At 38.2% G+C, this 24,867-nt stretch overlaps 1 protein-coding gene across 3 annotated transcripts in view; it reads right to left on the bottom strand.

Annotated features, from left to right (window-relative positions):
- The window catches only part of NELL2 (neural EGFL like 2), a 402,299-nt gene that overhangs the window by 283,625 nt on the left and 93,807 nt on the right, over positions 1-24,867 (bottom strand). For 2 of the 3 annotated variants that reach the window (XM_032646188.1, XM_032646186.1), the window contains 6 exons: positions 12,301-12,477; positions 12,118-12,214; positions 9,660-9,732; positions 9,407-9,489; positions 8,048-8,176; positions 5,990-6,092 (listed from right to left, as the gene is read on the bottom strand). In XM_032646188.1, coding sequence (XP_032502079.1) covers positions 5,990-6,092; positions 8,048-8,176; positions 9,407-9,489; positions 9,660-9,732; positions 12,118-12,214; positions 12,301-12,477 — 662 coding nt within the window. Of the gene's footprint in view, positions 1-5,989; positions 6,093-8,047; positions 8,177-9,406; positions 9,505-9,659; positions 9,733-12,117; positions 12,215-12,300; positions 12,478-24,867 lie in introns of all 3 variants that reach the window. The other variant, XM_032646187.1, reaches the window with a different exon arrangement.

The following is a 24,867-nucleotide window of genomic DNA, read 5'->3' as shown; positions in this document are numbered from 1 at the left end:
AACCACCTAACTCACTTTTCAATGATAGAGTGGATTGTGATACATTAACACAAATGGAACATATACAGCAATAAGTATGAATAAATGACATCTACATGCAAAAATATGGATGAATCTCACAAACATGATTTTGAATGAAAGAAGCCAGACTGAAAAGAATATATAAAGCATGATAAATTGGTTCCACGTGTAAACCTTGGTCAAGACCTATCCAAAATATTGAGGGCGGAATGGCCTTTAAAAAGAGTAGTACTGTATATCAGAACAGTATTTGAAAAAAAATTACCTTGCATTACAAACTAACTGTTTGATCTTAGAAAAGCAATTTAACCTCCCTGGCTTCATTATTCCTATGTAAAATAGGGATACTGAAGCTTTACCTCCTAAAAAGCAAATTGCTATTCTGAAGATCTCTAGGTCCTATGTAGCTTTAAGATCTATGACCAAATGAGTTTCACTAGTTTGTATTTTCATCAATAAAAACATACATGAATCTTTTAATAAAAACAGTAATAATAGGTAACTTTGTTCTAAGCACTTTACATATATTACTCATTCAGTCCTCACACCAACCCTTACATATAATATCACGGATGAGGAAACTGAGACTCTGAGAGGTTAAGTAACTTGACCGAAGTTGCACAGCGAATAAGCAGTAGAACCAGAATTCAAACCCAGAAAATCTAACTCTATAACCCACATGCTTAACCACTCAGTATGCAAAGATATCAAAAGTCCATTTTATCTAAGCTACGAGGGTTTTTAAATTAAGTTTAAAACAATATGATGTCTAATCAGCACAAAACATATTAAAATGTAATCTATATTACATATTAAAACCCTGATTTTGTTCAGCCAAAATAATAATTTTAATTTATTCATATAAATCTGGCCTCTTTGAGAAAACACCAATTAAAGTAACTATGGCTACTAGGCAAGCACCAACCAATTCTGATGGTCACATTCACATTTCCTGTATTTGATGCCTTTCTAGAAATGGAGAGGAAATCCGCCTTCCTTGTTGTTGTTTATTAAAACATAGCCTTTTCTGCAAAAGTCATTACAGCATTAGTTCAGATTTGCTTCAGATTCCCTATTTTCATGAATCACTTTTTCTGTGAAGCAGAGGTCTGTGTTCAAACTTGAATCTACAGTCCACTGAAAGAAAATAAATGAATTCACTGAATACTTTAAAAATGTTTTCTAAGTTCAGTGATTTTAGTAACTTTCTATTTCCTAGAACTTTAGTTGATTATTTTCTGACAATTTTTTAAACTGGGTTGGGATTTTATGTACTTTAATTAGTTTGACTTCATCCTATTTCAGATTTAATGTCACCCAAAATATTTATACTTTACATTTTCTAGAGCTGCCTTGAATTTGAGTCAGTCCATCTTGCTGTTGGCTAGTTGAGAGCCTGTGACTGGAATAAAGGGTATGGCAGAGGTGGCTGAAAAGTAAACAGAGTGGTACTCTGCTTACTTTGTAATTTCACCTAGACTGAGCCAGAGCCCCAAATGGCTTTGTATGGTAAGCTTAGTTACAAATCGATGAAAGGAGATCACTGAGATTAATTACAGCAGGTGGTTTTGAAGAGGGAAGTAGGCTGGCAAAGCACAGCACTTTCAGAGAGAATTTCTTCTGGCACATCTAACTAAATGTGTGTTCTTGGGCAAGTCACATAATCCCTCTAATGAGGAAGATGGAGACAATGCCTACCTTATACAGTTACTGTGAGGTTCACCTGAGGAGCCAAGTATGTGCCTTCTAATCTGAGGAAGTGATATGACTTCATTATAGTTGGGACTATTATTACCTTAATGATTTGGCACTGGTGCATTCCTGCCTTTGGATTTCACCCTCTGTTTAACTCCACCACAGTGGCTCAATGGTAGAAGCATAAAAGGTTTAGCCCCTCCTCCCAACACTCTGCTATGTCCAGTCAAATAAAGAAAAGTGACAGGCTTGGTTCTCTCTGACTTCTTTCCCAGAACAACAACCTTCTTACTATTCAACAGTATTTATGTTTGGATAAAGGGCTAGAGCTGAAGTTACAGAGGGAAAATATAAAGCAGGCTGCAAAATAGGGCTGCTCAGAGTTGCACACACAGCTCTGACGCAGCAAGGCTGAAAGCAGTAAATAAAGAACACCAGAAAGGACTGGCCGCGTGCAAGTACTTCGTTCCTTTCAGCCTTGGCAGAGTAACAGTTCAGCGGTTAGGTTACATGTTTTCCCTTCCGAGGGCTTTAGAAACAATAAATGATTAATCTCTTTAAATAGTTCTCACTAAAGAATATACTTTGTTTATTTTATGCCATTAAAAAAGGCTATCGGGCCAAAGAGTTTCAAAGATCAAATGAGCGCAGTGTGTAAGAGGAAGGCTGTGGTGAAATGTCTATTTAGGTCTTCTGCCCATTTTTTATGCTGGAGAGAGGGTGTGGAGAAAAGGGAACCCTCCTGCACTGTAGGTGGGAATGTAAATTGATACAGCCACTATGGAGAACAGTATGAAGGGTCCTTAAAAAAACTAAAAATAGAACTACCATATGACCCAGCAACCCCACTACTGGGCATATACCCTGAGAAAACCATAATTCAAAGAGTCATGTACCACAATGTTCATTTCAACACTATATAGCCAGGACATGGAAGCAACCTAAATGTCCAACGATAGATGAATGGATAAAGAAGATGGAATATTACAATGGAATATTACTCAGCCATAAAAAGGAACAAAACTGGGTCATTTGTAGAGATGTGGATGGACCTAGAGTACGTCATACAGAGTGAAGCAAGCCAGAAAGAGAAAAACAAATATCATATATTAACGTATATATGTGGAATCTAGAAAAATGGTACAGATGAACCTACTTATAGGGCAGGAATAGAGACGCAGATGTAGAGAGCAGACATGTGGACACAGAAGGGGAAGGGGAGGGTGGGATGAATTGGGAGATTAGGTTTGACATAAATACACTACCGTGTGTAAAACAGATAGCTAGTGGGAACTTGCTGTATAGCACAGGGAGCTCAGTTCGGTGCTCTGTGATGACCTAGATGGGTGGGATGGGGGGTGGGAGGGAGGTCCAAGAGAGGGGATATAGGTATACATATAGCTGATTCACTTCATTGTATAGCAGAAACTAACACAACATTGTAAATCAATTTTACTCCAATAAAAATAATAATAATAAAGAGGAAGGCTTATGTTTGTGTTTTAAAAAGTAAAACACATAGAAATTACATTCCACTGAAATTAAGTTCTTATAAATTATAACACTGATGCTACTGGGGAAATTTACATAGGAAAATGATACTGTTTCCTTCCCCTCATATGTAACAGTGAAACACACACACACACACATACACACACACACAGAACATCATGGATCTGTATAACTATTAGCTTCTCCCACTTTCAGCACATATGAAAATCTGAACTATCTAAACAAGTCAGCTAATGATTATTAAATTTATTGTAAATATTATTTATCCTTTATAAAATATTTTTTGCAAAACTTTTCAGAAGCACATTTCCTGAAATATTTCTCGTGACCGTTTTTAAATTTATGCATGTGGATATTGTATATTGCATTTATATGAAATGCCCAGAATAAGCAAATACATAGGAACAGAAGGTAGATTAGCGGTTGCCAGGGGTTGGCAGGAGGCGGCGGGGGGGGGGGGGGGGGGGGGGGGGGGCGGGGGGGGGCAGAATGATTCTTAACGGTTATGGGGTATCTTTGTGGCATAATGAAAATGTCCTGGAATTAGGTAGTGATGATGGTTGAACAACCTTACAAATATACTAAAATATACTGAATTGTATACTTTTTTAACGGGCAAATTACATAGCATATATATGTATATACTATATACATATATATATAGTATATAAATTATACTCAATAAACAGTTATGTCATTTCTTTTCTGCATAAAAAAATTTGTGCATGAGATACATTCCCAAATAATCTCTAACAATGTTTACCGTATGAACTAAATACTTTTTTCTCGTAGGAAAAAAAAAATCTATGGGTGTTTACTGAAAATATCATGCTAGCCCTCGTAAAATGTTGAATTCATCAGAACCAGAGGTTCAAATACTTGAAATACAACCAACCATAGGACACAAATCCTTTTATTCCACGGCACTCATATCACTGAATATGACCAGAAAGACAAAGTCATTTAATTCCTTATTATTTTTTAACTGTATGAAATGGAAGACTCGAATGAATTATTTTGACACTTCTCCAGTGATGCTATGGTCCCCTCATTGATCACTTATTTGCAGCTTTCACTATTTTATGTATGAGATACAGTTGCTTTCCAATCATTAACACCAAAGTCTGCCAGAAGCACTTTGTATTAATGAATTTCAAAATATTTTACCATTTTATTAAGTCTAACTACATGCTTTCTGGGAAGATTTCAAGCACTGTCTGACTGAATAGGCAGCTTACTGCTGGTAACAGAGACAAATGGTAAAAGCAGAACTGAAATTCACAACTTCTGACTAATCCATCTATCATGATGGTCCATTATTCCAATCAGCCTGTCTCTAATAAAATCAACATCACTTAATGTAAATGTGAATGTAAATATTCACAGGTAACAATGTAGAAGTATCAGTGGAAAGGATGAAAGAAATAAAAGCCAAAAGTAGGATTCCTGCTACTGTCGTGTAATGAATATAAAGTCCTATAGAGGGCCCTTCTTCCTCCTACCTCCAAGCATCTACAAAGAAAACTACAGAATATCGTCACAAGCTTGTCATTATTAATACAAGTTCAAGGAAGAACTCAGATTACCCCTCACCAAGGAAATTAGCTGGTGACATGTGTGAGAACGACTGCATTCAACCTTTCCTGGTTCAGCCAAATCTACTTGACTAGGCTAATACACTCTCATGAAATGGACTGGCTTCAAGGTAAAGTCTAACAAAAGTAAATATACATGAGCTCCTGAGGGAATTAAATCAATGGGCTACAAAGTGACTTCCTGATTTTTCTCTGATAACTTGTCACTCTCGCCAGAAGGAGCACCCTGCGCACTGCGTAGGCAAGAGTAAGGTATGGCAGTGGTAACGGAGACCAGGGAGCATATAAACCCTAGAAAAAGCAGCTGTTACTTTTGTTTTCCTCTCCTTCCCTCTCCCTTGCCCTCCCCCCTTTCTGTCTTGTGTGCGTGCATGCGTGTGTATGCTTATACTGCACTTACACAGCCCTATATAGTCTGCAAACTTTATAACAACCCAGTTTTCATATATGTTACTATTGCATGGTAAAAAAAAAAAAATAGTAGCTAAATTTTAAATGCTACTTTTAACATGGACTTAAGGCAATCTTTTAAAGTGTAAGTAATAGAGATGCGATGATTTATGTTATTAAATAAATGATTTAGAACCCATTTGAGGATAGCTATCAATTCAAAGAGCATTTCCAGACATCAGAAGTGAACCGTATACAACAGCTGCTAAAAGGCAGATGGCTTCCTCATTCAGTGGCATGAGCCTCTTTTATCAATTAAGATCATGGCCCTGCCCTGTCCACACTGGACAATCCTATAACAATGTGCACTTCTGTGGTTTGGACTAATAGAGTTTTGTATCTTCTGCTGTTGAAGGTCACTTGTATCTTGGATTTTCTTGTTTATCTTGACTGAGTGTGGACTATTCTCAACCTAGTTGAGAGGTATTTGTATCAAGCAGTGTTAATGACAGAAGTGCCTTCCACTAAGTTTCTTACATATCTTTGCCACTACTGTCACTATACAGAATAGATTCCTCCAAGAAAAAGTTTCTTGCTAAAATACAAGTATAGCACTTTTAAGTGGAAAAGAACTGCTCAACCAAAATAGAGAAGGTATTTCCATCATTTCTAAAAGCTATTTAGCTTACCCAGATTAAACCAATGATGGGTGAATATTTATTAATACAAAGCTTTATTTTTGCCAAAAAAGTATTCATCATAAATGTTATGCTCACGTTTGCATTCCTTACAGCACTTGCCATCCACGTATGCAAGAGCCGACTTGAGGGGGCAGTCAGGATTTGGGCAAATCAGAGTTTCACACTGGATGGTTCCATTCTGAGAAGAAAACAGTATTTTAAAGAATTTCCAAGTTGCAGCTTGGTAGCTTTCAAGTATTGTTTAATATATTTCTTAAATTTCAAACTCTTCATGTAAAATGTCATAAATACCACTATTCTCTTTGGTTATTATACAGCAAAACCCATAATACAGTAAAACCCACAGTAATACAAATTGGGTCATAACACAGATGGTGATTGGCTTCACCTTCTGTCCAGCAACTGAGCTAGAGTTCTCACCTCCTGTTGTGAAGTGGATGAGGACAGGTGTGGAGGGAAGGGCACCTGCTGACAGGGAAAACAGCAGGCTGAGGGTCAGCCTGGGGCACTCGTGTCTCCCCAGATGACTCACAAAATGAGCATCAACAAACGAGGAGATTTTTGGAATAGCTGCTGCTGTGCTGGAGACCCAGTCTCAGGATGCAGAAATCTTCCCAAGGATATTTAAGCTTGGACAGGCCACCACCATGAATTGGTGCTGACAATCATCACAAGAGGTGCCAAACGGCAAAGGGGACCTCAAGGAATTTGATTCCCGAAGGTCACCCAGAGCTCCCAGGTAGGTTAGCTGCTTTTCTAGTCATTTTATTGACTTCACATACCACATCTTGTATTTTACTCAATTTGATTTTTGGCACCCATTTAACAAGTTGGGAAGGTTTTACTGTATTTGCAAAATGCTATGACTTTAATAGGAATATATGTTCCTGAATAGAAATCATACAAAGCAGGCACATACATACACACATGTACAGCTATTTCACAGCTAACTCTGACCTTCTTACATCATGATCTCCCACTTTTGAATAAACTGGATGAACTTGGGAAAAAAATTTTTTAGACCTCTGACTTCTTTCCAGTCAACCAGTTTTAACAGGTAATTCATATGGAATTTAAAAGCTCAAAACTAAACTCCTTTTGAACTTGTCTTTGAAAATGAACTTACATGTTTGAAATAATAATGCATTAAATATTCTACTTAATTAGTGAGCAATTAGAGAACTCAAACTTATTTATACTCTATAATTTGTATTCTGCTGTATTAGTAAACTTTTAAATATTATTTAAACTCCATTATTTGTTTGTACAGCCCAATCTGGACACAGTATTTCCTGTTGCACTTAATTTAGTTTTATCAAAATGCATTAATAAAACATGAGGGGAAAATCCCTGGAAAAGTTAAGGATAACAGGATAGAATCCTTTGGGGATCCCTCTACTGACCCAATTTAAATTGTTAACTTCATGTGTGGACCAGTAAACTTAAAACTTTATAGCATTCTTTTTTTTTTTTTTTTTTTTTTTTTGCGGTATGCGGGCCTCTCACTGTTGTGGCCTCTCCCATTGCGGAGCACAGGCTCCGGACGCGCAGGCCCAGCGGCCATGGTTCACGGGCCCAGCCACTCCGTGGCATGCGGGATCCTCCCGGACCGGGGCACGAACCGGTATCCCCTGCATCGGCAGGCGGACTCTCAACCACTGCGCCACCAGGGAAGCCCAATAAGTGTATTTTTTTTTTTTTTTTTTTTTTTTTTTTATGCGTTACGCGGGCCTCTCACTGTCGTGGCCCCTCCCGTTGCGGAGGACAGGCTCCGGACGCGCAGGCCCAGCGGCCATGGCTCGCGGGCCCAGCCGCTCCGCGGCACGTGGGATCTTCCCAGACCGGGGCACGAACCCGCGTCCCCTGCATCGGCAGGCGGACTCTCAACCACTGCGCCACCAGGGAAGCCCAAAACTTTATAGCATTCTTAAACCGTAATCATCTTTATAGGCTAGAAAGGGTCTTTAATAAGGCAACACACAGTCCTTTAGATTTGACCGGGTTTGCTGCCACTTTAGTGTTGTGTTTTGAGGAAATGGGTCTCGAAATTTTCATGATGACGTTGTTTTAATAAATTTTTAAAGGGTGGGGACATCTGAGTTCCCTTAGTCTGAACTCCAGTGAAAGCCATACCAGGCATGTGCAGTTCTTACAGCCGTCTGTCCACGACTCGAGTTCTCGGTAGGTGGTTCCCTTCATGGTGCAAGTCCTTTCACAATAGCACTGGTCCAATCTATTCATTCGCTGTTCGGCTCGAGACAGCTGTGGCACAAAGGAAGGGGTTCATATCGTTCACCATTCCAGCAATGCAGAAAGGCAAAATACTCCAACAGGCATCTGACTGTTTCTCAGATGAATAGCTGTAATGATGGCTGTGCCCATCAACTATTTATTATAAATATACATAAGCCTTTATTTTTTTCATTTTATTCTTTTCCATTGTGATTTATTACAGGATATTGAATATAGTTCCCTGTGCTATATGGTAGGCCCTTACTGTTTATCCACTCTCTATATAATGGTTTGCATCTGCTAATCCCAAACTCCCAATCCATCCCTCGCTCACCCACCTCTCCCTTAGCAACCACAAGTCTGTTCTCTACGTGTGTGAGTCTTTTTCTGTTTCACAGGTAAGTTCATTTGTATCATATTTTAGATTCTACATATAAGTGATATCGTATGGTAACTGTCTTTCTCTTTCTGACTTACTTAATTAGTATGATAATCTCTAGGTCCGCTCATGTTGCTGCAAATGACTTAAGACTTTAATTTAAAAGAAAGGATTTTTTCCCCTCTTCTTTTTGTAGTAAACTTGCCCCCTGCCTTTGGGGGAAAAAAGCAGGATTTATATGATGGAAAAGAAGGCTAAGTCAAAATAGCATCATCCACAATGCAGAGAAGCATTTTCCATTTTTAAAAATGTCTAATTTCATGACTATGTTTGCTCGAGTGCAAACATAAATTTTAGAATATATATTGGGTCAGAAACAAATCATTGATATACAACACAACTTCCAGGTCATAAGTAACTGCTATGCAACAAGACAACAGCCTGGTGAAACTATAGGTAAACTTGATACAGGCTTAAGATAGCCAATATTCCTACAACTGTAACATAGTGGTAGAAAGATTTCATGGGACCATTTCCTTGACATAATTCTAGTGCTCATATTCTTTACAATGTCCTCTTGCCTCCTTCCTTGCAAAGAAAAACTAAATAATAAAAACTAAATTAAACAATAAATCCTATTGTCGTAATAAGCAGTGTAGTAATCTGCCTCATTCTTGATTTACTGAATCATTTGTTATACAGATGGCTAGGGTTTGAATATTTATAAGCCCCTTTCTTGAGCAGGGATTTCGGTTTAGTCCTGGTACACAGTAGGGTATAAGAAAAGTCTCAAAGGTGAACAACTGTGGTTATAAAAGGAATTGTAAGGAACCTCAAGGATTTTTGAGCTCCCCCAGACTCTATTTCTAAGGAGCTTTTACCTTGGCTGATGTTTTGGCTAAAATGTCCTGCAGCTCCATGATTTTCTGCACGAGTCCATGAAAGTCATTGCAAGTTGGACAGGCTAGAATTACAAACACTACGTTGGTCAAGTTATATTTATAAGGAGTTCAATCTGGTTAAGTCTATGCTGACAACTAATATATAAAAACTCTAATTTCAAACTGACATTTTGGACAAAACTAAGCAAGAAGCATACTTTTCATTACACAGTGCGAGAACTAATGGACTTACTGCGATTAAGATCTGGGCATTGAGCAATAAATCCTTGGGGCATGACAAGTAATTGCACGTCTTGCATTATACCCTGTGTGAGAAAAATTTTGAAAAAGACGTATTACTTTCATCTACCCAAATTATGTTCAACAGTCAAGTTCATGAAGGGAAACATTACAGGATAGACTCACCAAAATCCCTGAATAAAATCTTTTTGAATACATTGCTTTGACTTCAAACCAAAGGGAAAGAAAAACATCAGGCAGGCAAAACAGATGATTACCCACCGTACTTTCTTATTGATAATATTTTTAAAGTCTTAAGAGTAAATGTCAAGATATAATTAAGAGGCAACAGTTTGTGTCTGGGGAAGTTATTTTTAGTTAGCCACTGAAGAAAGGCTTGAAAATGACCTTTAAAAATCAACCTGAAGATCACTTTGGGTTTCAACAACAGTGAAACTGATACCCGTTTTAAGTTAACTGCTATCATCAAAAAGAAAACAAGAGAAAAGCTAAGTCATAAGAGCAATGCTTATTCTAGCATTTCTTGTTTCTCGGTTGGATATTTTAAAGTGAATTTCTCAATTTAAAAAGGACAAGAGATTTATTAAACAGCTACAGCAAGACTTAGTGATGAGTCCTTAGGAGTACAGAAAGTTTAGCCTAAAATTTTTTAAAATGCCAACTGGAAATGACCCATTTTACACAGAAGGTCACATCACATGTTTACATGTGAAATTTACATGCATCCTTTGTCATTAAGATATAATTAGCTTCCAGCTTACAAGGCTCTTAAAGCAATGGCCAAATGGTAGCTCACAAACGACCTCATCAGACACCCTCCAACGTCCCTTTCATTCACCACCCCTCTCTCTTCCTTCAATATCTTTATATATTTTCTTTAAGTAATATTTCACTTTATCCCTTTTGAAAAATGGAAATAGAACATTTAATGACAGAGGTGACATACCAACATATTATTAAGACAATTTTGAATGTACCTACGAAGATTTACCAGTCAAATCCTGGACTATGTATCTTCTACATATTTAATCTGATTAATAGCATGGTACAAAAACAGTGTCAGTGTAAATGATAAATATTTAAGTATACTATGTGGCAATTGCTGGATCTGCTGTTTGCTTGGGGTTTGGATCAGGGAAGCAACTTGTATACAACAAAATCCTATCACTTGGTAGCAGCAACATGAAAGCAAAGCTACCATGTAGAGTTCTATAGTTTGTGTACTGCCCAAATCTAGTGAGCACCATTTACAGTCTACAGTAAAAATTATGGCCCCTAGAGTAGTACACATAACTGACATGTGAGGTTTCTGACGCCACGTCTGAGCTCCATGGGGAAGAGTGCCATGATTAAATAGAAGAGAGACTCGACACCTATAGCAAAAACTTGCTATCTCTTATGTGGGAAAAGAGCACTGATTTTTCAGGACTCACAAGCATGGGATCAATTCCCCATGACTGGCTTTGGATAAGTTGTTTAAACTCTCTGAACAAGTTTATGCATATGTAAAAGAGATTTTTAAAAAATTTAAAAGGCCCTGCACCAAGGCTAGCAAGACTAGGATTCGATGAAATAACACATTCAAAGCACCTGGTTTCCAGGTAGCAGTTTAAGTAAGTTTTAAAAATACCTTTCTGGGAATACAAACCTTTCTCAGAACACAATTTTAAAGTTACTGGTACCTACTCTAGCTAGAAATCCGTGAGTTAGACACATCACCTATCATTGTTTCATTTAACAATCATTTGCCGATCCCCTTCTGTATGACAGGCAGTGTCAGAGTCATTGGAGGGGAAATGATTACACTATGGGCTTGTAATCAAGCAATTTTCTGAACTTTATTTCCTCAACCTTAAAATACTGAAAGTTAAACGGTATGTCTTTTAGATCCTGTGATGCAATTCCATGGAGTGTGTCTCTAAATAGACAATAAGAAAAAGATATAAATTATAACTGCTTTCTAGCTTTGATAGATTTGTGCATATATATGTATTCCTTTCTCACTTTCAGAAATACGAAGAGACCATGAATAATGAAAAGTTTTAATCCTCTATTATTAACACCCCAATAAAAGTCTCATCAAAGGTTATATTTCAAAGGTAGAGAGTTTATTTGTATATTAACATTTTAGATTTTTATTATTTTGAATGCCTGATTTCAAGAAGATGTTAACTCTGCCCTGATTGAGCCTTGTGATCATCTCTGTTATGTTTAAAGTTCAAACTCATTCAGGAAAAAAAGAGAAAATAGTGCTGACCAGCTAAATTAAACACCAGTGTAAAAAAAAAAAAAAAAAAAAAAAAAATAAAACAGAAATAGACACAAATAGAAAAAAACTATACACATCAAATTATTTTGCTTTATACCATAAAAAGCAAGACGTACTTTTCCAAATTCATTAAAAAGCATTTATATTTACACTTTATGCTCAGACCTTAGTCAGAAGATACCTTAAAATATCCGTGTGCATTATTTCTCTGTCCCAGCCAAAATGATGTGCCCACAGGCAAGTCTGTTGAAGGCTTTTCCACAACTCTTTCATATATTCTGCAAAGAAGCATCAGGTAAGTAATGTGCATTAACCGTCATTTCTTAGAATCTTCCGTTACCTGAACTGAGAACATTTCACTTACTTATTGCAGTCGACGTGTAAAATCAAGTGGGAGGCACTGATGGCTAAGGAGAGCTTGTGCCACTTATCATCAGCCAAAATGTAAGGAAACACTTCTGTGTGAGGATGGTGGCTGCCGGAGGAGTGGTAGTGTAGTCTGACTTCATTCCGATGGCCGCTGCTTTCCAGTTCCAGGTACCTGCACAGAGAAGAAGAATCACACGAGGCCCATTGAAAATAAAGCTCAAAAATGATGTACATGACCTCTGTCTCCAGAAAGATAGAATAGACATAATTTTCCTATTCCTCCCAATAAGTACAACTAAACAGGATATTATAAAACAAACAATAAGAAGAGTCTGAAAGATGGAGAAAATTTTTTAAAAATGCAAGGGCACGCAGGGCCCGAGTAACAACAGAATGGTGAGTGAAGAGGGTTTTCTTTTTGCCTCATATATGCCAGTCTTGGAGGTGGAGATACCAGCAACCTGGAAATACCAGTGGATGCAGACAAAACAATTCCCCTCAAAAACCTGCTCACTCTAGCTAAAGTACCAAAAGAGGAGAAGCCCAGAAAGACAAAAACTTTTAGAGAACAACCAGTCTATTCCAGCCAAGCACCACAGGAAAAACTGTGATTCCATCCCCAAACATGTCAGCAAAGGCTAAGTGGGGAGCCTAGATTTCCACTCTCTTGAGGCAGAAATCAGGTACCCAACACCTCTGCCAGGGTGGTGCCAACAAAGGCCAAGCAGAGAGCCAAGAATTGTAACCCTGTCAGCCAGTAATGAGACGAACCATGGCATCAGTGGAGACCATGTTCCATCCCTAGTAACAAAGCACACTGCCTTCTCAGAGGAGGCCTAGTGGAGAGTCAGAACTTTCACCATCACCCTGCAGTAATGACACCATCCCTACCAGAGTGTTTGGTAGAGACCATGTGGGCAGTTGGAACTTCCACCCCCTCACCCAGAAATAATAAAAGTTCTCACTTAATTGTCAACTGAAGGCCTAGTAGGGCACCTGGATTTCTAGTTCCACCTGGAAATAACAAGATGACACCCCCTCATCCTCTGCCAGTGCATTGTCACAGACAGTCACATAAAATATGGAGTTTAATGAGATCCAAGTCTCAGAACATCATACAAATATATCCATGTTTCAATCCAAGCCTCAAAACATTATACAAAAATATCCAGGTTTCAACCCCAAATCAAACAGCATACCAAGAATCAGAAAGATCTCAAATATAATGAAAAAAGACAAGCAATAGATATCAACATCACAAGATGACAGAGATGTAAAAATTACCTGACACAGATTTTAAAGAAGCATTGATTAAAATGAGCAATTACAAACATATCTGAACAAACTTGAAACAAATGAAAAAAAGTCAGAGGCTGAGATTGGTTCAAGATGGCGGAGGACAAGGATGTGCTCTCCCTCTTGCGAGAGCACTGGAATCACAACTAACTGGTAAACAATCATTGACAGGAAGACACTGAAACTCACCAAAAAAGATGCCCCACATCCAAAGACAAAGGAGAAGCCACAAAGAGATGGTAGGAGGGGTGCAAGCACAATAAAATCAAATCTCATAACGGCTAGACGGGTGACTCACAAACTGGAGAACACATACCACAGAAGTCCACCCACTGGAGTGAAGGTTCTGAGCCCCACGTCAGGCTTCCCAACCTGGGGGTCCAGCAACGGGAGGAGGAATTCCGAGAGGATCAGACTTTGAAGGATAGCAGGATTTGATTTCAGGACTTCGAGAGGACTGGTGAAAACACAGACTCCACTCTTGGAGGACACACACAAAGTAGTGTGCACATCAGGACCCAGGGTAAGGAGCAGTGACCCCACAGGAGACTGAACCAGACCTACCTGCTAGTGTTGGAGGGTCTACTGCAGAGGCGGGGGGTGGCTGTGGCTCACCACGAGGACAAGGACACTGGCAGCAGAAGTTCTGGGAAGTACGCCTTGGCGTGAGCCCTCCCAGAGTCTGCTATTACCACCACCAAAGAGCCCGGGGAGGCTCCAGTGTTGGGTTGCCTCAGGCCAAACAACCAACAGGGAGGGAACTCAGCCCCACCCATCAGCAGACATGCAGATTAAAGTTTTACTGAACTCTGCCACCAGAGCAACACCCAGCTCTACCTACCACCAGTACCTCCCATCAGGAAGCTTGCACAAGCCTCTTAGGTAGCCTCATCATCCAGAGGGCAGATAGCAGAAGCAAGAAGAACTACAATTCTGCAGCCTGTAGAACAAAAACCACATTCACAGAATGATAGACAAGATGAAAAGGCAGAGGGCTAGGTACCAGATGAAGGAACAAGATAAAACCCCAGAACAACAACTAAATGAAGTAGAGATAGGCAACCTTCCAGAAAAAGAATTCAGAATAATGATAGTGAAGATGATCCAGGGCCTCAGAAAAAGAATGGAGGCAAAGGTTGAGAAGATGCAAGAAATGTTTAACAGTGCTTCCCTGGTGGCGCAGTGGTTAACAGTCCGCCTGCCGATGCAGGGGAAACGGGTTTGTGCCCTGGTCTGGGAGGATCCCACATAACGCGGAGCAGCTGGGCCCGTGAGCCATGGCCACTGAGCCTGCACGTCCGGAGCCTGTGCTCCGCAACGGGAGAGGCCACAGCAGTGAGAGGCCCACGTACCGCAAAAAAAAAAAAAAAAAAAAAAAAAGAAAAGAAATGTTTAACAAAGACCTAGAAGAATTAAAGAACAAACAAACAGAGATGAACAATACAGTAACTGAAATGAAAAACACACTAGAAGGAATCAATAGCAGAATAACTGAGGCAGAAGAACGGATAAGTGACCTGGAAGACAGAATGGTAGAATTCACTGCTGCAGAACAGAATAAAGAAAAAAGACTGAAAAGAAACGAAGACAGCCTAAGAGACCCCTGGGAAACCATTAAGTGCAACAACATTCGCATTACAGGGGTCCAGAGGGAGAATAGAGAGAGAAAGGACCAGAGAAAATATTTGAAGTGATTATAGTCAAAAACTTCCCTAACATGAGAAAGGAAATAGTTACCCAAGTCCAGGAAACACAGAGAGCCCCAGGCAGGATAAACCCAAGGAGAAACACGGTGAGACACACAGTAATCAAACTGACAAAAATTAAAGAAAAATAAAAATTATTGATAGCAACAAGGGAAAACGACAAATATCATACAAGAGAATGCCCATAAGGTTAACAGCGGATTTCTCAGCAGAAGCTCTACAAGCCACAAGGGAGTGGCACGATATATTTAAAGTGATGAAAGGGAAAAACGTACAATCAATATTACTCTACCCAACAAGTATCTCTTTCAGAGTTGATGGAGAAATCAAAATCTTTACACACAAGCAAAAGCAAAGAGAATTCAGCACCAACAAACCAGCTCTACAACAAATTCTAAAGGAACTTCTCTAACTGGGAAACACAAGAGAAGAAAAGGACCTACAAAAACAAACCCATAACAATTAAGAAAATGGTAATAGGAGCATACATATCGATAATTACCTTAAACGTGAATGGATTAAATGCTCCAAACAAAAGACACAACTCGTTGAATGGATACAAAAACAAGACCCACATATATGCTGTCTACAACAGACCCACTTCAGACCTAGGGACACATACAGACTGAAAGTGAGGGGATGGAAAAAGATATTCCATGCAAATACAAATCAAAATAAATCTGGAGTAGCAGTACTCATATCAGATAAAGTAGACTTTAACATAAAGAATGTTACAAGAGACAAGGGAAGACACACATAATGATAAAGGGATCAATCCAAAAAGAAGATATAACAATTATAAATATATATACACCCAACATAGGAGCACCTCAACACATAAGGCAACTGCTAACAGCTATAAAGAGGAAGTCGAAAGTAACACAATAATAATGAGGGACTATAACACCTCACTTACAACAATGGACAGATCATCCAAACAGAAAATTAATAAGGAAACAGAAGCTTTAAATGACACAATAGACAAGATAGATTTAATTGATATTCATAGGACATTCCATCCAAAAACAGCCGATTACACTTTCTTCTCAAGTGCGCATGGAAAGTTCTCCAGGATAGATCACATCTTGGGTCACAAATCAAGACTTAGTAAATTTAAGAATATTGAAATCATATCAAGCATCTTTTCTGACCACAATGCTATTAGATTAGAAATCAGTTACAGGGAAAAAAATGTAAAAAAACACAGACACATGGAGGTTATTTTATACGTTACTTAATAACCAAGAGATCACTGAAGAAATCAAAGAGGAAATGGAAAAATAACTTGAGACAAATGACAATGAACACAAGACAATCCAAAACCTATGGGATGCAGCAAAAGCAGTTCTAAGAGGGAAGTTTCTAGCACTACAATCCTACCTGAAGAAACAAGAAAAATCTCAAATAAACAATCTAACCTTACACCTAAAGGAACTAGAGAAAGAAGAACAAACAAAACACAAAGTTAGTAGAAGGAAAGAAATCATAAAGATCAGATCAGAAATAAATGAAATAGAAACAAAGAACACAATAGCAAAGATCAATAAAACTAAAAGCTGGTTCTTTGAGAAGATAAACAAACTTGATAAACCATTAGCCAGACTCATCAAGAAAAAGAGGGAGAAGGCTCAAATCAAGAATATTGGAAATGAAAAAGGAGAAGTTACAACAGACACTGCAGAAATACGAAGAATCCTAAGAGACTACTACAAGCAGCTCTATGCCAATAAAATGGACAACCTGGAAGAAATGGACAAATTCTTAGAAAGGTATAACCTTCCAAGACTGAACCGGAAAGAAATAGAAAATATGAACAGACCAATCACAAGTAATGAAATTGAAACTGTGATTAAAAATCTTCCAACAAACAAAAGTGCAGGACTAGACGGCTTCACAGGTGAATTCTATCAAACATTTAGAGAAGAGCTAACACCCATCCTTCTCAAACTCTTCCAAAAAAGTGCAGAGGAAGGAATATTCCCAAACTCATTCTATGAGGCCACCATCACCCTGATACCAAAACCAGACAAAGATACTACAAAAAAAGAAAATTACAGACCAATATCACTTACGAATGTAGATGCAAAAATCCTCAACAAAATACCAGCAAACAGAATCCAACAAAACATTAAAAGGATCATACACCATGATCAACTGGGATTTATCCCAGGGACACAGGATTCTTCAGTATATGAAAATCAATCAATGTGATACACCATATTAACAAATTGAAGAATAAAAACCATATGATCATCTCAATAGATGCAGAAAAAGCTTTTGACAAAATTCAATGCCCATTTATGATAAAAACTCTCCAGAATGTGGGCATAGAGGGAACCTACCTGAATATACTAAAGGCCGTATATGACAAACCCACAGCAAACATCATTCTCAATGGTGAAAAACTGAAAGCATTTCCTCTAAGATCAGGAACAAGACAGGACGTCTACTCTCGCCACTATTATTCAACATAGTTTTGGAAGTCCTAGCCATGGCAATCAGAGACGAAAAAGAAATAAATGGAATACAAATTGAAAAAGAAGAAGTAAAACTGTCACTGTTTGCAGATGACATGATACTATACATAGAGAATCCTAAAGATGCCACGAGAAAAGTACTAGAGCTAAGCAATGAATGCAGGATGCAGGATACAAAATTAATGCACAGTAATCTCTTGTTTTCCAACACACTAACAACAAAAGATCAGAAAGAGAAATTGAGGAAACACTCCCAATTACCATTGCAACAGAATAAAATACGTAGGAATAAACCTACCTAGGGAGACAGAAGACCTGTATGAAGAAAACTATAAGACCCTGATGAAAGAAATCAAGGATGACACAAACAGATGGAGAGATATAGCATGTTCTTGGTTTGGAAGAATCAATATTGTGAAGATGACTATACTACCCAAAGCAATCTACAGATTCAATGCAATCCCTATCAAATTACCAATGGCATTTTTTACAGAACTAGAACAAAAAATCTAAAAATCTGTATGGAAACACAAAGGACCCTGAACATCCAAAGCAGTCTTGAGGGAAAAAAAGGGAATCAGACCCCCTGACTTCAGACTATACTACAAAGCTACAGTAGCCAAGACAATATGATACTGGCACAAAAACAGAAATATAGGGCTTTGCTGGTGGCACAGTGGTTGAGAGTCCGCCTGCCGATGCAGGGGACAAGGGTTCATGCCCCGGTTTGGGAATATCCCACATGCCGCGGAGCGGCTGAGCCCGTGAGCCATGGCCGCTGAGGCTGCACGTCCGGAGCCTGTGCTCCGCAATGGGAGAGGCCACGACAGTGAGAGGCCCACGTACAGCAAAAAAAAAAAAAAAAAAAAAAAAAAAAAAAAAAATATAGATCAATGGAACAGTATAGAAAGCCCAGAGATAAACCCACACACCTATGGTCAACTAATCTATGACAAAGGAGGCAAGGATATACAATGGAGAAAAGACAGTCTCTTCAATAAGTGGTTCTGGGAAAACTGGACAGCTACATGGAAAAGAATGAAATTAGAACACTCCCTAACACCATACACAAAAATAAACTCAAAATGGATTCGAGACCTAAATGTAAGACCGGAAACTATAAAACTCTTAGACGAAAACATAGGAAGAACACTCTTTGACATAAATCACAGCAAGATCTTCTCTGATCCACCTCCTAGAGTAATGGGAATAAAAACAAAAATAAACAAATGGGACCTAATTAAACTTAAAACCTTTTGCACAGCAAAGAAAACAAGACCAAAGGACCATCCTCAGAATGGAAGAAAATATTTGCAAACAAATAAACAAAGGATTAATCTCCAAAACATATAAGCTCATGCAGCTCAATATTAAAATAAGAAACAACCCAATCAGAAAATGGGCAGAAGACCTATATAGACATTTCTCCAAAGAAGTCATACAAATGGCCAAAAAGCACATGAAAAGCTGCTCAACTAATTATTAGAGAAATGCAAATCAAAACTACAATGAGGTATCATCTCACACCAGTCAGAATGGGCATCATCAGAAAATCTACAAGCAACAAATGCTGGAGAGGGTGTGGAGAAAAGGGAGCCCTCTTGCACTCTTGGTGGGAATGTAAATTGATACAGCCACTATGGAGAACAGTATGGAGGTTCCTTAAAAAACTAAAAATAGAATTACCTTATGATCCAGCAATCCCACTCCTGGGCATATACCCAGAGAAAACCATAATTCAAAATGACACATACACCCCAATGTTCACAGCAGCACTATTTACAATAACCAGGTCATGGAAACAACCTAAATGCCCATCAACAGACGAATGGATAAAGAAGATGTGGTACATATACAGAATGGAATATTACTCAGCCATAAAATTGAACGAAATTGGGTCATTTGTAGAGACGTGGATGGATCTAGAGACTGTCATACAGAGTGAAGTAAGTCAGAAAGAGAAAAACAAATACCGTATATTAATGCATATATGTGGAAGCTAGACAAATGGTACAGATGAACCGGTTTGCAGGGCAGAAATAGAGACACAGATGTAGAGAACAAATGTGTGAACACCAAGGGGAGAAAGTGGCTGTGGCGTGGGGTGGGGCGGGTGATGAATTGGGAGATTGGGATTGACATATATACACTAATATGTATAAAATGGATGACTAATAAGAACCTGCTGTATAAAAAAATAAATAAAATTCAAAAATTAAAAAAACAAGTTAGAAAGCCTCAGCAAAGAAATAGAAGGACCAAATAAATAAAGAAGAACCAAATGGAAATTTTAAAACTGAAAAATACAATAACTGAAATAAAAAGCTCAACAGCAAAATGGAGGGGACCAAAAAAGAGTCAGTTAACTAGAAGACAGAACAAAAATTATCTGATCTGAGCAGCAGAGACAAAACAGACTGAAAAAAAATGAACAGTCTCAGAGCCCTGGGAGATTATAACAAAAGTTCTAACATTTTCATAATCAGAGCCCATAAAAGAGGAGAAAGAGGGTGAACTAAAAAAGTACTTGAAGAAATAATGGCTGTAAACTCCCCAAATCTGGTCAGAGACATAAACTCACAGATTCAAGAATCTGTGCAAACCCCAAACAAGATAAACTCGAAGGAATACTGATCATAACGAAACTTCTGAAAACTAAGAATAAAGATAAAAATATTGAAAGCAGTGAGAAAAAATTGACACGTTATGTATAGGAAAAAACAATTAGAATGGTAGTGAATTCCCCAGAAGAAACAATGAAAGCCAGAAGGAAGTGGAAAAATATTTTTGATGTGACGAAAGAAAAAGCTATCAGGCCAGAATCCCATACCCAGTGAAAATATCCTTCAGAGATGAAGAAATCAAGGCATTCTCAAATTAAGAAAAACAAGGATAATTTGAACCAAGTTTTAAACCTAGATATGTTATGTTTAAAGTACCTAATGAGCATTCAAGAGGACATGTAGGGAGGTCAGATAGATCTACCAGTCTGAGATGGAGAGAGGTCCATTATGGAAATAGGACTTGGGAGTCATAGACATAGAGATTGTATTGAAAGCCATGAAGGCATAGGGATTATCCAGGGAATTATTATAGATGAAATGACACATTAACATTTCGAGGAGGAACTAGCAAATGAAACCAAAGGCCAATGAGAGTAGAGGAGAAAAAAAGTGACAGTGGTGTCACTCACTAAAAAAAAGTCTGATAAAATACCAACTACCCACTCACAGGGGAATTATACATCCATGTTATGGAACACTATGCCACTCTCTGAAAGCATGAGGTTCTGACGTGAAATAATGCCATCGTTAATTACCAATATGAATTAAACTTAAAAAAAGCTCTATAGAATCCCATTTAGTTTGAGAAAACTGTGTGTGTGTGTGTTTAGAGAAAAAATGATCAAGAAGGATATATGCCAAAATGTTAACAGTAGTTACCTCAGGGGAGTACAATTTGGGGGAAAGGATGCAAGAACCTTCTCAAATATTTTTATAACCTTGAATTTTCTCCATTAATTATGTATTACTTCTTTAATATAATACATACATACACACATATATAGTAAAATTCTATTTTAAGATAAAAAATAAACTAAGTAATCCAGAATATAAATCATGTGTAAACTTATTAAGCATAAATAAAACACCAAGTTGTTCGGTCTTTGATCCAGAAGATACCAATCAGAGAGTCCCTTCTATCTTATTATTTGATAACAAGTATTCATTATTTAATCAACTAGTGAGTTCTATAATGATAGAGAGATATTTGCATTAAAAAAAAATAACATCAGCAAACACATCACCCCATTGCTATATACCTTCAGTTCTTTTACCACATGGAGGCAAGAACCCTACCACTGCTGTCAGTCTGGTCTCTTCCTCTAGATATTACTGTCACCTGTACTGAATTCCTAAATTTGAGGCACCAGAATTATCCTTAATAGCACGGAGGCTGACACCATGCTGCACAAACAAGAACAACACTTCAGTAGTTAAATATTTTACCAAAAATTACATTTTTATCAGCATCATTCGCTCAGTTTTTTTTAATGAAATAGATATGTAATACACAAAAAACATCCAGTGAAAAGAAAAATAAATGATGATGTAAAACACTTAGAAGTGTGCCTGGCATGTGGTGAGTATTCAATAAATATTATTCATTTCCAGAACTCCATCTGTCCCCCATTGGGTGGCATCTAAGTGGGAGGTGGCCTCCCCTCACCTATCCCCCCACCCCAAGGCTCAGTAGATCAGTGTGGTTAAACACCCAAGCCCTAAAGCCTGACCTCCGCTTCACATCCTGGTAGCCCTCCTGGTAGCACTAAGCTACTTCATCTCTCTGTGCCTCATCTGGTTACCCAACTATAAAACAAAGATACAAATTGCACTTGCCTCAAAGGACTTCCCTGAGGATTGGAATGAGTTAATTTAAGAAAGCACTCAGAACACTGTTGGGCACGCCCAAAACACGTTAGATATTTTTTTCATTTCAAAAAGCGAAGGTCAAATCCTCCGTCTTCCTCCCCGTAGTACAGCCAGGGACAGGTCCATGACACATCTTAGCAATCTGACACTCTTCCTTTGGACTGGGTATCTGGATGAAGCACAGCAAGGAAGAGAGGGAGGAGGGACCCCTACATTGCGATAGGGCAGCAGCATCCCAGTCAGCTATATTAAGGTCACTCTGCATCTTGCTTCCTGTTTGCTGACCTACAAGGGCACTTTTGATTATTGCCTCCTCAAAATTCTGGTGCCTCAGCCTCCCATCAGTACTGTAAGCTACCCTGCCTGTCCACCACCCCCGAAGTCACCTTACAAGCAAGAACCCTAACTAATACATTACAGTTGTGACCATGGGGAAAATATATAATTGGAATAAAATGTATCAACATTTTTAAAAGCAACTGAGTGACAGAACTATGTACGAAGTTTAACCTTCTTTGTATTGTCCTTCATTTTCCCTTTTATGTTTAATGAGCATTTACTACCTTAAATTGAAATCACATTTTAAATCCCAAGAAGATAATTTGTCACACTTCAACACATCATGTCGCCCTGATTTGTTATTCATAATCTTGAGAAGTAACTAAAATCAGAAATAAAGTTCACCCTTTATAATAATTTATGCCCTTGTTAATCAAATATCCTTTGCAATGGCAGAAATATAAACTAAGACTAGGCTTTGAAGAAATTGGCAACAGTGGTAGAACATCATTCATTTTAACAACCTCCTTCATAACTCAAGATCAAAGGATAAAAATAAGGTCATGTCTCATCCGCCAAAAGGTTGCACACAACATGAAACGAGTAGTTTTCTGCCGCCTTAAATTAAACCTAAATAGAAAAATGATCAGATCACCTCAGAACATTAAGCTACAACCCAGTTGTAAATCAGTCACTTGAAGAAAAGCCAGAGGCACTTCTAGTGCCAACTATATCATTAGTGTGGTTCATGGATGGTACAACTGCAAAGGAGTTATGTGCACAGGCTTTGAAATTGAAAACCAGGGCTTCCCTGGTGGCGCAGGGGTTGAGAGTCCGCCTGCCGATGCAGGGGACGCGGGTTCGTGCCCCGGTCCGGGAAGATCCCACATGCCGCGGAGTGGCTGGGCCCGTGAGCCATGGCCGCTGAGCCTGCGCGTCTGGAGCCTGTGCTCCGTAACGGGAGAGGCCACAACAGTGAGAGGCCCGCGTACCACCAAAAAAAAAAAAAAAAAAAAAAAAAAAAAAAAATTGAAAACCAGCTCTGCCTCTCACTACCATCTATGACCTGACCTCTCACTGCCTCAGTTTCCTCATCTGTAAAATAAGGATTCAATGGGATAAGCCATATAAAGCCTGGCATCTGAAACACAGGAAGCACTCAATAAATGGTAACTATTTTAGTTATTTGTCAATAGTCCCAATAAGGCATCATTTATAAAGTCCAGCTTTTTATAGCCAATTCTGTGAATAGCAAGCAATTTGAACACATTTTTTTGAGACAAAATTCTCATAACATAAAATTTACTGTTTTAAAGCATACAATTCAGTGTGCTGAATACATTTTTAATTGAAATAATGCAGAAACCAGGAGGCATAACTTGCAGATAAAAACAGAAGATTAATCCACGCTCATAGAAACTAAGTGGACAGCACTGGTATTGTGGGGGCTCTAGTGTAACCAGTAAAATATGAAACATGAAGTCCAGTGGTAGGGCCAAATTTACTGTAAGTTAGGCTGCTGCGTTCACTTATTAGAAACAAAACGGCTGTTTCACCTCGCCTCTTCCAATGATTCCCTCAAGTATTGAGGGAGATGGCAGAGTGGGGAGTAAAAGGTGTACTTTTTGGCATCCTTCATTAGAATCATATTGATTCTATTTTTATTAGTCTTTAACAGTATTTGGTCATCAGCAAGCCAGTATAATGCAGCAATTTAAAAGACCTCAGAGTCTTAATCCTGTCTCCATAGTTCACAACTGGACAAGTTAAAAATCTTCTCCAAGCCTCAGTTTCCTTCCCTATCAAATAAGGGTAAGAAGAGTTGTGAACTTATATGGTTGTTTTGTAAATGAAATAACTTATAAGGACTTACTTTACACAGTTACTGAGAGAGAGTAAGCACTCCATACACATCATGATTATGACTTATATTTCCTATGACATATTTATGCATGTTATTTAAACATCAGCAAATTTTCAGGGCTGATTTTAACTTAAACAGGAATATCAGACAGAAAGTAATTTAGTGAGAATCTACCCAAATAATGATGTTTGCATCTCATCTATGATATTCCCATCAAATGGTCATCCAGTTTGTTTGAATTCATCTGGTGACCAATAATTCATGACTTCCTAAGGCCAATCATTTCATTTTTATAAAACCAAGGCCTTGCTTATATTAAAACATAAAGGGAAGATGGTTTTTTAAACTATGATTTATTTGTTCATTTATTCCAGCTAATATTTACTATGGGAACTGAGAATATGGCAATGAATAAGGCCAAACAATGGTGAAGCTTGGAGATCCTCAATAATAAACTCATTATTAACTGAAAAATGTTTAGCCATTTCAAAACTAATAATAATAATA

This window comes from Phocoena sinus, chromosome 10 (genome assembly GCF_008692025.1).
Source record: "Phocoena sinus isolate mPhoSin1 chromosome 10, mPhoSin1.pri, whole genome shotgun sequence".
NCBI lineage: Eukaryota > Metazoa > Chordata > Mammalia > Artiodactyla > Phocoenidae > Phocoena > Phocoena sinus.
This window is presented reverse-complemented; position numbering and strand designations above follow the sequence as displayed.